The 13,146-nt window shown below is 43.6% G+C and overlaps 1 protein-coding gene across 6 annotated transcripts in view; it reads left to right on the forward strand.

The window, feature by feature from the left end:
- Prune2 (prune homolog 2 with BCH domain) overlaps positions 1-13,146 on the forward strand; it is a 260,170-nt gene that overhangs the window by 163,785 nt on the left and 83,239 nt on the right. For all 6 annotated transcript variants that reach the window (XM_026394031.2, XM_077797009.1, XM_077797008.1 and 3 more), the window contains exons 7-9: positions 3,091-3,249; positions 4,984-11,551; positions 11,871-12,639. In XM_026394031.2, coding sequence (XP_026249816.2) covers positions 3,091-3,249; positions 4,984-11,551; positions 11,871-12,639 — 7,496 coding nt within the window. The remainder of the gene's footprint in view (positions 1-3,090; positions 3,250-4,983; positions 11,552-11,870; positions 12,640-13,146) is intronic.

The following is a 13,146-nucleotide window of genomic DNA, read 5'->3' on the forward strand; positions in this document are numbered from 1 at the left end:
TGGGCTGGGTGGAAAAGGCAGAGTGGACTTCAGTAGATCTGCATGTGGCCAGACAATGCATTTTTTAAAAGATGCCAGGTTTGGTCAGTGCTACTGGGCTGGAGTCTGATAGGAAAACTAGAGCCATCGGCATAACACAGTAGAATCCAGACAGGTTGAATGCAACTGATATATTGGAATAACAAACAATCCCCAAGAATGGCTTTGAATAAAGCTGATTCTTCTGCATTTGAATCTTGTGCTCAGATAGGAGCAAAACCTGCCCTCTCTTGTTTGAATGGCAGCCAAGAGTATAGTGATAATCATTACTATATGTGAAAATCTCTTTGAAATTTGTGTCTTCTTTCAAGGATTTATAAATGTAAGGAGGGTTATATACGTAATGAAAAAAATTAGACAGAAAAATTGTAGGGTTTCTCCTGCCAAAGCCTTTAGGTACTGAAGATAGGATGTAGGAAGTTGTTGTTCACTCCTGTTTCTCTTCAGGACCAGATATTTCATAATTCCTAATTGCAGAAAGCTCAGCATGGAGGTTCTTTTTATTATTAATTAATTTATTTATACTAATTAGGTATATATGACAGAAAAATGTATTTTGATTCATTATACACGATTGTAGCACAGCTTTTCTTTTCTCTGGTTGTACATGATCACCAATGACGATTTGAAATTTTTTTTTTCTGTCAAATTCATATTATGTGTAAGATGAGGTCCAATAGAAAAAAAGATACATTCTAAATATCGACCTCTACCAGGGGTGAATTTGTTTGTTGTTTAATCTACTTAAAGATTGTTATGATGCAATTTGGACAATAAATAAAAAGCACGAAAGATGACAGTATGGCTCGTGGAATACATGTTTCCAAAAGCTATTGTAAGGGAGCATTATAAACTTATTCATCAGCAATAGAGCCTGAGACCTTTGTGAATTTCCACATGCAACTCCTTGTAGCCTGAGAGGAAAAGTGGCCTTGTAACACATCTAAGGAGAGTAACTGCCACAGAAGAGACAGCAAAGTCTCCTGGAGAGGCTGTGATTGGCAGGGCCCGCACACCTGCCAAGGTCTCATGTACTCCCTCAAGGGCCCCACAGACTTCAACATCAAGTCAGCAGAATTACAGAGTACATGTATTATGGCTATTTGGGGTGTCTGGTACATAGTCTAATCCTCTAGTACCAAATCTTCATTTTCAAAGAGCTGCCTCTGACAAATATTAATGTGGACAAAGACTGCAACGGTGTGTTCTGCCCTGTTCAGCTCTTCACGGCGGCTAACTGAGGAGGAGCCCATGCACTTCCACTCTCCATGGCATACATTTCTGTATTGTCTTACCAGCAGCATGGGAGGGAGGAGGAGAGGGAAAGAGGAGGTATTGGGTAATGAGATTGCCCAAATTATGGTATGTGCATATGTATATCACAGTGAATACTATTATTGTGTATAATTACAATGCACCAATAAAAACTAGTTAATAATTAATTTAAAAATCTGTTTTACCAGCAGCAGGAATAATTCTGATTACTATTATGATCAGAAAAAAATATAGAATTGTTTAATCTCTTGAGAGGACATCATGATGTTTTTTATTGATTAGCACAATGGACTGTTAGTTGATTGATTATATGCAGTGATTTTTATATAGATACACACACACATATGTAGGTACGTATGTATAAGTCATTGCTCAGTGTCCATGGGGAATTGGTTCTAGGATCCTTTTTGAATAATCAAATCTGCAGATTTCAAGTCCACTATATAAAATGGCATAATATTTTCATATAACCCCCATATATCCTCCCTTATACTTGAAATCATCTCTAGATTACTTATTTAAAGTATATGACTTATATGATATTATATAATATAATGTAGATGCTATGTAAATAATTTTATAGTGTATTGCTTCATAAATAATGACAAAGAAAAAGGTCTGTACATATGTAAGTTTCTTTTTCAGAAGATATGTGATCCACGGTTGATCAATTCCACAGATATAGGGGACTGACTCTATGCATGTATGTAAGCTATGATACAGAATTGTGCAGCACAGGTTGATTTTGTGTATGTGTCTCTCCTGTCATGCAATAAATAGTTCTTCAGCATCTAGTATGTGCCAGTTGTTGTGCTAGGAGCTAGCACGTGGACTTCACTGTTCTTCTTTCAGGAAGAGAATCACGTAGACAAAGTGGTTCTCACTGAAGATAAATCTGGAAAAGAGACCAGCACATTTTCTGTGAATTATATGGGCCACAGTTTTGGGTGCTTTCTGAAATTATTCATTCTTCCATAGCTGCCACATAGACCTAGTAGACCAGATGTCAAAATTCGTTATAAAAGTCTTTTGGGGTGAGCAGGGGGATCTCAAGTTCAAGGCCAGCCTTAGCAACTTAGTGAGGCCCTGTCTCAAAATAAAAATAAATTTTTTAAAAAATGGCTTGGGATGTAACTCAGTGGTAAAGTTCCACTGTTTTCAATCCCCAGGACTACATACACAAAACAAACAAATAAATAAACATCTTCTGCACTTCTATGCTACAGTAAAAGTCACTCAGTAAACTCAACTAATTTTATCCTCAGGAATTTCTATTTGTAACTAATAATAGTCATCAAATAAAATTTTCAAATTATAAAAATATAGAATACAAAATATTTTATATTTAAAATTTTAATTATAAAAATGAAAAATATCAAATGAAAATTTTATAGAGAACACTAATTCCCTCCTATTTTTCTAGTACTAGATTATGAACATAACCCACATTCATATAAATGATAAAAAGAATAAATATGCTTTGTGAAGTAAGGATTTGAATAAGTATTTTAGAGAAAGTTGTTAAGATATTTGTTACTAATGTAATGCTATTTCTTAATGATGGCAAAGAGTCCTTCCTCCATCGATTTGGGAAAACCTGTAAGAAAAGTGTATTTTAAGCCATAGCATAAAATTTGTAAAACTTTCTCAAAGCAAAGTATTCATCTCACTTGGCTCTAACTATAAATAGTGTCCCTAATGTGTCATCAGGTTGGACTTATTTGTGGCACAGCTCTTCACAGACTGACATTAATATCAAATGTCCTGTTGTTTCAGAATTGTCTGTTTCACAGCAATATCACCAGTGATTTGAAAGCATTCACAGACAAGTTTGGTTATGACGTCCTCATCCTGTTTGCGAGCTACCTATCAGAGGAGCAGCAGCCAAGGAGGCAGGTCGCTGTGTATTCCCAGAACCTAGAACTGTGCAGTCAGGTGAGTTCTCCTTTGACCCTAACCCATTTCACTGCATCCTAACCTGCTGGCTTCTAGAACACATGGTGGGAGATGGGAGTGGATTTGTAGTTTGTAAGAAATTGACCCCAAGAGATAGCATAAAATGTAAGATAGAGTCCTAGCGTTTGAATTTGAGGAGATGCTGGAAGTATTTTGTGCATTGGACCTTTTCAAAGAGCTTGTGTCCATTTTGGGTTGCTATAAGAAAGTTCCCGAGGCTTTATAAAGAAAAGAAGTTGATTTCACTCACAGTTCTAGGGTTTCAAGACCATGGCACTGGCATCTGCTTGGGCTCTGGTGAGGACCTCAAGGCAGATAGTGTCACCCTGATGGGAGAAGTCAGAAGAGATGACATGGTGACACTGGAAGCAGAAGAGTCCGTTGAGATGGCTGAACTTGCTTGATAGCAACCCCCTCTCATGAGAACTAATCTAGTCCCATGAAACCTTCATAAATCCCTCTGAGGGTGCTGCCCCCAAGACCTATAACCTCCTACTAGGACCCCCAACTTTTAAGTCCCCACCACCTCAACACTGCCACCCTGGGGACCAAGCTTCCAGTACATGAACTTTTGGAGGACACACTCAAATCATATCCAGACCATGGCAGAGCTCCATGACAATTTTTCTTCTCGACAGAATCCATGAAATCAAGTTTTTCTATCTCAAATAAGAGCAAGTTTACCTTGGCGTGCTGTTTCCTTTTGAGACTGCTCCTCGGTAATAACTAACAAGGTTTAGTTTCTGTTTTGTGCTCGGGCTTTAGTAACTGGTGACTTGAGGCTTTCATCTGTTAGTTGGTGGTAGCTAAGATTCTGACTAGGTTAACAGTTGGATCCTCTAGGTTGATGGCTAAGCCTTTTAACCCCAAAGTCTAGGAAATAAAAATTAATTTAAAAAAATTAATCAGAAGACACCATTGGATGTATCAAGCCAGTGTACTTGATTTCTAATGTGAGAACCTATGTGACTCGTTACAGGAGGAACCATGTGGGCATCAAATGCTCCTTCCCTCATCATCCCTCACTAATAGGTTAGACACCGCCTCATGTATCCCCAGGTGGCTGGAGGCAATGCCTCCTTTCTTTTGTATATCCTCACATTCTGTCCTCAAAGAGCACTGTATCAGCTTTCTTAACACCATGTGTACTCTAGCTTGCTCTCTGTGCTTTCTCTTTTCCAGATAAGAAGCCCCCTGCCCCTGCCACAGATGCATCTGTGCCTCCTCCTCTGACCTACATGCTTGTGCACCCTGTCACCAGCCTGTGGCTCTTTCAATGTTTGACTCTGCATTTGGTTTCAAAGCTGAATATTTATCTTTGGTTACTGGCTTCCTAGGGACAAGATTTAGACATTGGAAGCCTCCACGATAGTATTTTTCAAATCAAAGCTCTTAGCAGCAGATCCTTTATATTGCTTGTAGGAAAGGACTTACGTGGTTCTAAACCTCTGTACTTGGAACTTTTGAGAGCCATGAGCCAGTGAATCAGCTGGATTTTGAGTTAAATGAGAAAGCGTTTCACAGAATTAAAGGGTTGGTGGTAGATTAAGTGGGGTTTCCCAAGTCTCGAATTATACAATTCTCAGTCATTTGAGATCTTTTTAGATAGATGAACACAGATTACTGTTATGTTAAAAAAAAAAAGTAAGGAAGACAAATTGCACACTGCAAAGACCACCTGAGTGCTCACGCAGACCTCTGTGCCTCCCTCAGATTTGCTGTGAGCTGGAAGAGTGTCAGAACCCTTGCCTGGAGCTGGAGCCCTTCGAATGTGGCTGTGACGAGATCCTGGTGTACCAGCAGGAGGACCCGTCGGTGACTTGTGATCAGGTGGTTCTCCTCATCAAGGAAGTCATCAATAGGAGGTGTCCAGAGATGGTCTCCAACAGCCGGACATCCTCAACAGAAGCCGTGGCGGGCAGTGCCCCCCTCTCCCAGGGCTCTTCTGGGATTATGGAGTTGTACGGTTCTGACATAGAGCCACAGCCCAGCTCTGTGAACTTCATAGAAAACCCTCCAGATCTCAATGATTCTAACCAGGCTCAGGTGGATGTCAACGTAGACCTCGTCAGCCCAGATAGCGGGCTGGCCACCATTCGGAGCAGCCGTTCATCCAAGGAGAGCTCAGTGTTCCTCAGTGATGACAGTCCCGTGGGAGAAGGTGCAGGGCCTCACCACAGCCTCCTCCCAGGGTTTGACTCCTATAGTCCCATCCCCGAAGGGGCAGTGGCCGAGGAGCATGCCCGGTCTGGGGAACATGGGGAACGCTTTGACCTCTTCAACTTTGACTCAGCACCCATGGCTTCTGGGCAGTCCCAGCCGTCTTCCCATTCCGCAGACTACTCCCCAACAGATGACTTCCCCAACAGTGATTCATCAGAGGGTCAACTCGCTGCTGGGCCCAAAGGACTTGATGAAATCGGGATCCACATGTCCAATTATTCATCCAGTTCACTGTTGTCAGAGGCTGGGAAAGACAGCCTTGTGGAATTTGATGAGGAGTTTGCCCAGAGACAAGAAAGTCTTGGAGACAGCTCTGAAAGAAATTTGAGCATGACAGGTTTTATGGGAGATGACTCTCCTTCACCAGAAAGACTGAAAAATATTGGGAAAAGGATCCCACCAACACCTATGAATAGCTTTGTAGAAAGTTCACCGTCCACTGAAGAGCCAGTCCCACTATATCCAGAAGACATAACCCACAAAGCAATTGACACAGGGCACATGGGGCCACCTCAGACTCGTGCACGGTGCAGCAGCTGGTGGGGTGCTTTGGAAATGGATTCTAAAAATATTGCTGATGCGTGGAGTTCCAGCGAACAAGAATCTGTCTTCCAGAGCCCCGAGTCCTGGAAAGATCATAAGCCCAGCCCAGGGGATAGGAGAGTCTCAGATTCTGCATTTCAGCCAAAGAATCTTGAATTCCCAAAGTCAGATCCTTGGGAGTCTGAATTTGGTCAGGCCGAACGGGGTAGCAATGCTGTTCAAGACCAAAAAGAGGAAAGTCTGCAGTTTCAGAGCCTGCCCACTGAGAAGTCACATCTGCCAAATGCATCCCCCCAGGGAACAAACCACCTGATAGAAGACTTTGCTGCTTTGTGGCACTCTGGCCACTCTCCCACCACAATGCCTGAGCCCTGGGGAAAGTCTACAAATGATGCTGAACCGGCAACTGCAGTGTCATTTCCAGCCTGGAGTGCATTTGGTAATGAAGATAGTACCAAAGCTCTAAAAAATACCTGGAATCTTCACCCAACAAGTGGTGAGACCCCTTCTGCGAGGGACCCCAGTGAGTGGGCCATGACAAAAAGTGGGTATTCTTTTCCTTCAGAAGACCTTCAGGACCATTCACCCAGTGAGATAAATAATGAAGCAGCTCCAACAATCTGGGGCAAGAAAAACAACGACTCCAGGGAGAATATTGTTGTATCTGGAAATCCCAGTTCTGACTTGGAACAGGCATGGAATAATTCTAAGCCACCAAGAGAAGATCAGCATGGTTTAGTGGATCCTAAAAGTAGAGGGAATGCATATGAAAAGGTAGAATCCTGGAGACTTTTTGAGGAGAGTATTAAGAAAGGAGGGTCAGATGTCTTAGCTCCTTGGGAAGATTCCTTCTTATCATATAAATGCTCTGATTACAGTGCATCCAATGTGGGAGAAGATTCAGTGCCTTCTCCGTTAGATACCAACTACTCCACCTCTGACTCGTACACATCACCAACATTTGCTGGAGACGAAAAAGAAACTGAAAACAAGCCATTTGCCAAAGAGGCAGGTTTGGAGTCAAATGACTGCGCCACAGAAGAGCCTGAAGTTCCTCCGCAATCGCCACAGCAACCACCGAGAAATCGAATCAGTTCTGGTCCTGGGAACCTGGACATGTGGGCTTCACCTCACGCAGATAATAGTCCTGAAATAAATGCCACTTGTGACCCAGATAAAGATTTACTCAAGACAGAGCACACAGATGATAAGGACGCCTCGGTGGAGGATGGCATGGCGGAAAGCAGCCAGTCCAGTTACGATGACCCCAGCATGATGCAGATGTACAATGAAACCAACAGGCAGCTCACACTTCTGCACAGCACCACCAACTCCCGCCAGGCAGCCTCTGACAACCTCGACTTGTGGAACAGAGTCATTCTGGAGGACACGCAGTCCACGGCAACCATTTCGGATATGGACAATGACTTGGACTGGGATGACTGCAGTGGGGGTGTGGCGATCACCAGTGATGGCCAAGCAGAGGGATATATGGCTGAAAGTACGGAACCAGAAACCCGATTTTCAGTAAGACAGCTGGAGCCATGGGGCACAGAGTATCAGGAAGCAAATCAGGTAGATTGGGAACTCCCCCAATCTGAGCACACCAAGGACACTGCTCCCAATGAATATCACACTCTGAATGAGAAGAGTGGGCAGCTGATTGCAAACAGTATTTGGGATTCTTTTATAAGAGATAAAGACGTGTCATCATTGAAGTTGACAGACCCGTCATATATTATGGATTCAGAACAAAGCAATTTACCTCCTGAAAGTCCCAGCCATTCAGCAAGTGATAAGAATAGTCCCACCCAAGATGTGCTGGAAGTTTCTGGAATCAGTGAGTCAGAAGCACTTACAACTCATCCTGGCAACCAGGAAACAGGGACAGGAGCCCTGCAAGGTGACACAGAATCCTTGGTGACCGGGCTTGAGAGTCCAGGACATTTTGCCCACTCAGATCCATGGATGATAAGTCACAGCTACGAAAAAAGTGAAACTGAGAATGAAATTCCAGGCTCCTTGGAAAAGAGGAGCCTTGATAAAGGGGATCCAGTAGATCTGGGAATGGATAGCACTTCAGGGATTTATGAAAAAGGGCCTAATGATCTCTCTTCTCCGGTTGCATCTGAACATGAAGAAGTCGGCACCGAATCAGGCAAAACCAGCTCTCTTTCAGTCACTTTAAGTCCTCAGACCAAGGAGTCACAAGATGTTTTAGAGTTTGAATCTTACAATATAACCTCTTATGATACACAAACAGAGATGTCCACAAATAACCTGCAAGCAAAGAAGACCTATGAAGAGTCCCTCATAAGTCAAGGAAATTCAGATGAAACTACTGAGATTCCAGATGGGATGAATTTAACAAAAAATGTATCTCTAGCTGAAATGGATCCTGAGGAAACTAAAGAATATAACATTCTGGAGCCAGAAAGAGTAAAAGAAGGGTCACCTCAAGCATCTCCCCAAAGCCTGGATATTTCGGATGGCCCTACAGACAGTGATGTGCAGGATAATCACCCAAGCTCTGAGATAACTAAGAATCTTGAAGCTAAGGGTACTGACAACAGCCTTCCAGGAACCGGTTCATCTGGAGATTGTGACAAAGATAGTGTTTCTAGTGGGTATACTCACTCGAGTGCATCGAGTCCTGACCTAAATGATTCTTTGGCTGCATTGTCTCCCTGGGGCCATGTACCCCGTGTGGATCATCAGCAAGAGGATGGAGATGGATGGAGTGAGCAGGATCGCCAAGAATCGGAACCAGTCACCACTGAGGGCCAAGAAGAAGCCATTTCTGAAATGAAAGACTTGGAGGAAAGCAGAACAGATGGGCTTGAAAACAGCTTTGATCACAAGGTTCCTAAATTTTTAGAGATTTGGAATGACTCAGTGGATCGTGATTCCCTATCCTCTCTATCCAGTCCTGAAACAGGAAAATATTCTGACTATTCAGGTGATTATCTGGAAAGAAATGTAACATTTAGCCTTCAGGAGAAAAACGAATGTGACATTCCTGAATCTGTGCAGCCAGAGGACGCCACGGCCACTAGAGCAAGCTCTGACTCTGATGAGGATGGTATAGGTGATGACTCGTCAGTAGAGAAAGAGATCCATTTGGTCACTTGTCAGGTGGCTCAGAGTGAATCCAGAGCTTGGGATTCATTAACTGAATCCAATTCCTTGGCCACGGTGGATCCCATGCCTGAGGAGTTTTCGGACCATGCAGGCAGCTCAGAACCAGCAGGGAATGAAAATGAGTCAAACCCTTTCTGTGACAATTCGCAAAGCAGCCTTGATCAGTGGAATTTCTCACCACTCACAGAGACTGAAGCACAGACTACAGCAGTGGAAGACAGGAGATCTTCTCCAGAGACAGAGAGGACCAGAGACGACGTATGGCAAGTGTCTGCCAAGACTGAACCCAAGAGTGAGGATCATTCTAGATCGGAAATGCATGGCTTTTCAGCTGAAGGCAATGAGTGGTGGAATGCCCCTCCGCCCGAAGTGAGACCCATCAAAAGTGCAAGTGCGTTTGAAGGGGAGCTGTCTAACTCGAGCGCTGTGTTAGAGATGAATTCTCCGGACTACCAAAGTGTGGGTCCCTGGGGAGCACCCATGGAGGGTGATATGGAAACCATAGAAACATACTGTACTAATCCTTTCAATGATAAACTTCAGTCACCCTTTCTGGATGATCATGGAGACAACTCCCATGAGCAGTTCTGGAACATTCAACCAAGACAGCCAGACCCGTATGCTGATCCGTTTAGCCAGCTCGTAATATTGGACCAAATTAAAGATAAGGATCCCACAGAGCAAACCTTCATATCTTCTGCTGGCAACAACCTTCCTTCTGAAATGCCCACCCAAGAGCCGTGTCAGGATTCCATGCTGTCCGTCTGGGATCAGCCGGACCCAGCATTTACTCCCACAGATGAAAATGAATGTGTTATAGCCAATACCTCAACTGCTGAATGTCAAGAAGCAAATTGGTGGGAACAAGAAAAACCAGACCTTGGTGAAATGACACATTCCAGCATTGCGGCAGAAAATATCCCTACTGTCAGTTCCCCTACGCAGTTGATAAAGAAATCAGGCTCTGAATGGGATCGCTCCAGCCCTAGTGAGAGCCCCCAAGGTCCCTTTGTTCCAGATATTTTGCATGGCAACTTCCAAGAGGGTAGGCAGCTGGCCTCAGCTTCGCCTGACTTGTGGATGGATGTCAAGCAGCCCTTCAGTGCAAAACCAGATGGTGAGAATCCTGATATACTAACTCACTGTGACCAGGACAGCAATTCTCAGGCCTCCAACAGCCCTGATATATGTCATGATTCTGAAGCAAAGCAAGAGACTGAGCAGCACGTCAGTGTTTGCATGGGACCTGAAGTGAAACTCAGTGATTGTTATCTTGCTGAGCCAAAGGTGAATGAAGAACCTAGTCAGGAGCCTGGGCAGGAATCTATCCCATACAACCCAGAGCTCTGTTCTGAAAATGCAATTCCACTACCTCCCATCAGCAATCAAGCAGATGTAGATGGCTCATCTCCGCCTCTCTCTTATAAAGGTTCTCCAGAACCTTCTGAAATGAATGATGATGACAGTACAGGTTTAAAAGCATCAGAAAAAAGAATTGGCTTAGATTCAGCACCAATTTTGGAAGTTTCAATCCCAAGGACTGAAAATGTGGGAACTAGGGTTTTTGTAGCTCACCAGGAGCCACCTGTAGAAGGCAGTGGCTTTTGGGTATCAGAGAACTTTTCTCCTGAAAGTCAGACAGGTACAAGAGCTTCACCTAGCTACGAACCGTCTTTTGCTCCTGTGAATCCTGCCACAGCTACTGATGCTTTGCTGGCCTCAGACACCTGCTTGGATGTAAGTGAGGCTGCCTTTGACCATAGTTTCAGTGATGCCTCTGGTCTCAACACTTCTACAGGAACAATAGATGACATGAGTAAATTGACACTATCGGAAGGTCATCCGGAGACACCAGTTGATGGGGATACAGGGAAGCAAGATATCTGTTCATCTGAAGCCTCATGGGGTGATTTTGAATATGATGTAATGGGCCAGAATATCGATGAAGATTTAATGAAAGAACCTGAACACTTTCTTTATGGTGGTGACCCTCCCTTGGAGGAAGATGCTCCGAAGCAATCGCTGGCACCCTACACGCCTCCCTTTGATTTGTCCTATCTCACAGAACCTACCCATGGTGCTGAAAGAACAGAGGAAACTGGGTCCCCAGAGGATGTGTCTCTGGGGAGTGAAGCAGCAGAGATGTTGCTTTCCGCCCTTCCTGATCAAAATGAGAGAAAACACCCTGAGACGCCAGATGGACAGCCTGGACACCAGCTGGTGGTACTGCATATTCATGAAGACCTTGAATCAGTTTCTTCACCTGTAGGAGGGGCAGGCTCCAACACTGAGTTATCACCATCAAATATTGACTGGGAAGTAGAAACAGATAATTCTGATCCACCAGCAGGTGGCGACATGGGACCATCAAACGGTAAGAAATCTCCCCATTCCTCCTCTCCCGAGAAACTGCTGGCTTCAATTAAACTAGTGCGACTGTAAAATATACTCTTTCTACCAATATAGGTAAAGAGAAACTAACTACGTTTGCTCTGCATGCTAGCCAATGCTTGTAAAATGCAATAAAATCTAATGCTTATATCATAATACCTAACCCTGAAAATGGAACAACTCTACAAAATAAAAATATTTTTTAAATTGCCTTTTTTAAAATAATCACTTGCAAAGATCCCAAATCACACAACATGTTATTTAAGATTTGTTCTCCCCGTCTCACTTGCATCTTTTTCTAGGTGCCATCCAGGAAACATTAGAGATAGAAGAAGAAAACATAATTCCTACTGAAGATTCTGAGCAGATAAAATCAGAATACATGGATGAAAGATGCATAGCCATGAATGAGGATCATCATGTACTACACATGGATTACATACTTGTAAGCCATGAAAAAAATTCACCCTTGAAGTCAGAGGCCTGTGAAGCAAGAGGAAGCATATCTGGATCAGAAGAATCACCCATAGAATCCCAAGAAACAGGGCTTCCAGGAACTCAGTTAGCAAACTTCCCAGACCCATGTCAGCCTGCCTCCTTACATGAAAACAAAGATCATCATGAAGAGGAAATGTCTTCCAAAGACGACAAGAGGTCATCTCTTGAAAGCCCTACACAAGACCAGAGTTGGATGGTCTTGGGCCATGGTGAAGTTGGTGATCCAGCATTGGAAGCCAGGGATTCAAGGCCTGGATGGTCTTGCCAGACTGTGGAGCCATGCTCTGATCGCAGCCTGGGCAAGGATCCCCAGGTGCAGGTTCTGGGAGGAATGAAGCCTCTAGAGTCTTTAGCACTAGAGGAAGTCTCTGTTGGTCAGAGCAGCCAATCACAAAGGAACAAAAGGCAAGGCAGGGCTGTCCCAGATGCAGTTCTGTTGCAGACGGTCACCCATGACAATGAATGGGAAATGCTTTCACCACAGCCTTCTCAGAAAAACAAGATCCCTGGGAGGGAAATGGAGGAGGAGACAGAGTTCCTTGAGCCTGGAACCAGGAAACCAAGACCAAATGGGTGAGCAAAATATTGAACTTATTTTTTTTTTCTTGAAAATCATTTTATTTAGAAACCAGGGAAATGGTGAGGGGTTATGGAATGTGAAGAACCCCTGCATGACAGGAGCATTGCTTTTATTTATTGCAAGGCATATCATCCATACAACTAGAGAACCATGACCATAATGATAATCTGTGCACATTTTCAGCCAAAAAACAAACAAACAAAAAATCCCTTCGTCAAGTCTTATACCGTCCCCCACCCTATGTACCTCAGTACCTATATGATGCTGAAACAGGAAATGGAATGGAGTGTCACTGCATTTCTTCAGCACCTACTATGTGCAAGGCAGTTTGCACACGTCATTTAATCTTTATGCTAGTGGAGGAAAGAAAAAATGAAATGGGGAAGAAGAAATTCAAGGCCCTGAATGTTTCTGTCACTCTCCTAGATTTAAGTAACCAGAGTAAGCACTCTGGGCTTCAAAGCTTTCCTCCTCCAAAGCCCATACGTTTCTGGCTGACA

Source organism: Urocitellus parryii, chromosome 4, assembly GCF_045843805.1.
Source record: "Urocitellus parryii isolate mUroPar1 chromosome 4, mUroPar1.hap1, whole genome shotgun sequence".
NCBI lineage: Eukaryota > Metazoa > Chordata > Mammalia > Rodentia > Sciuridae > Urocitellus > Urocitellus parryii.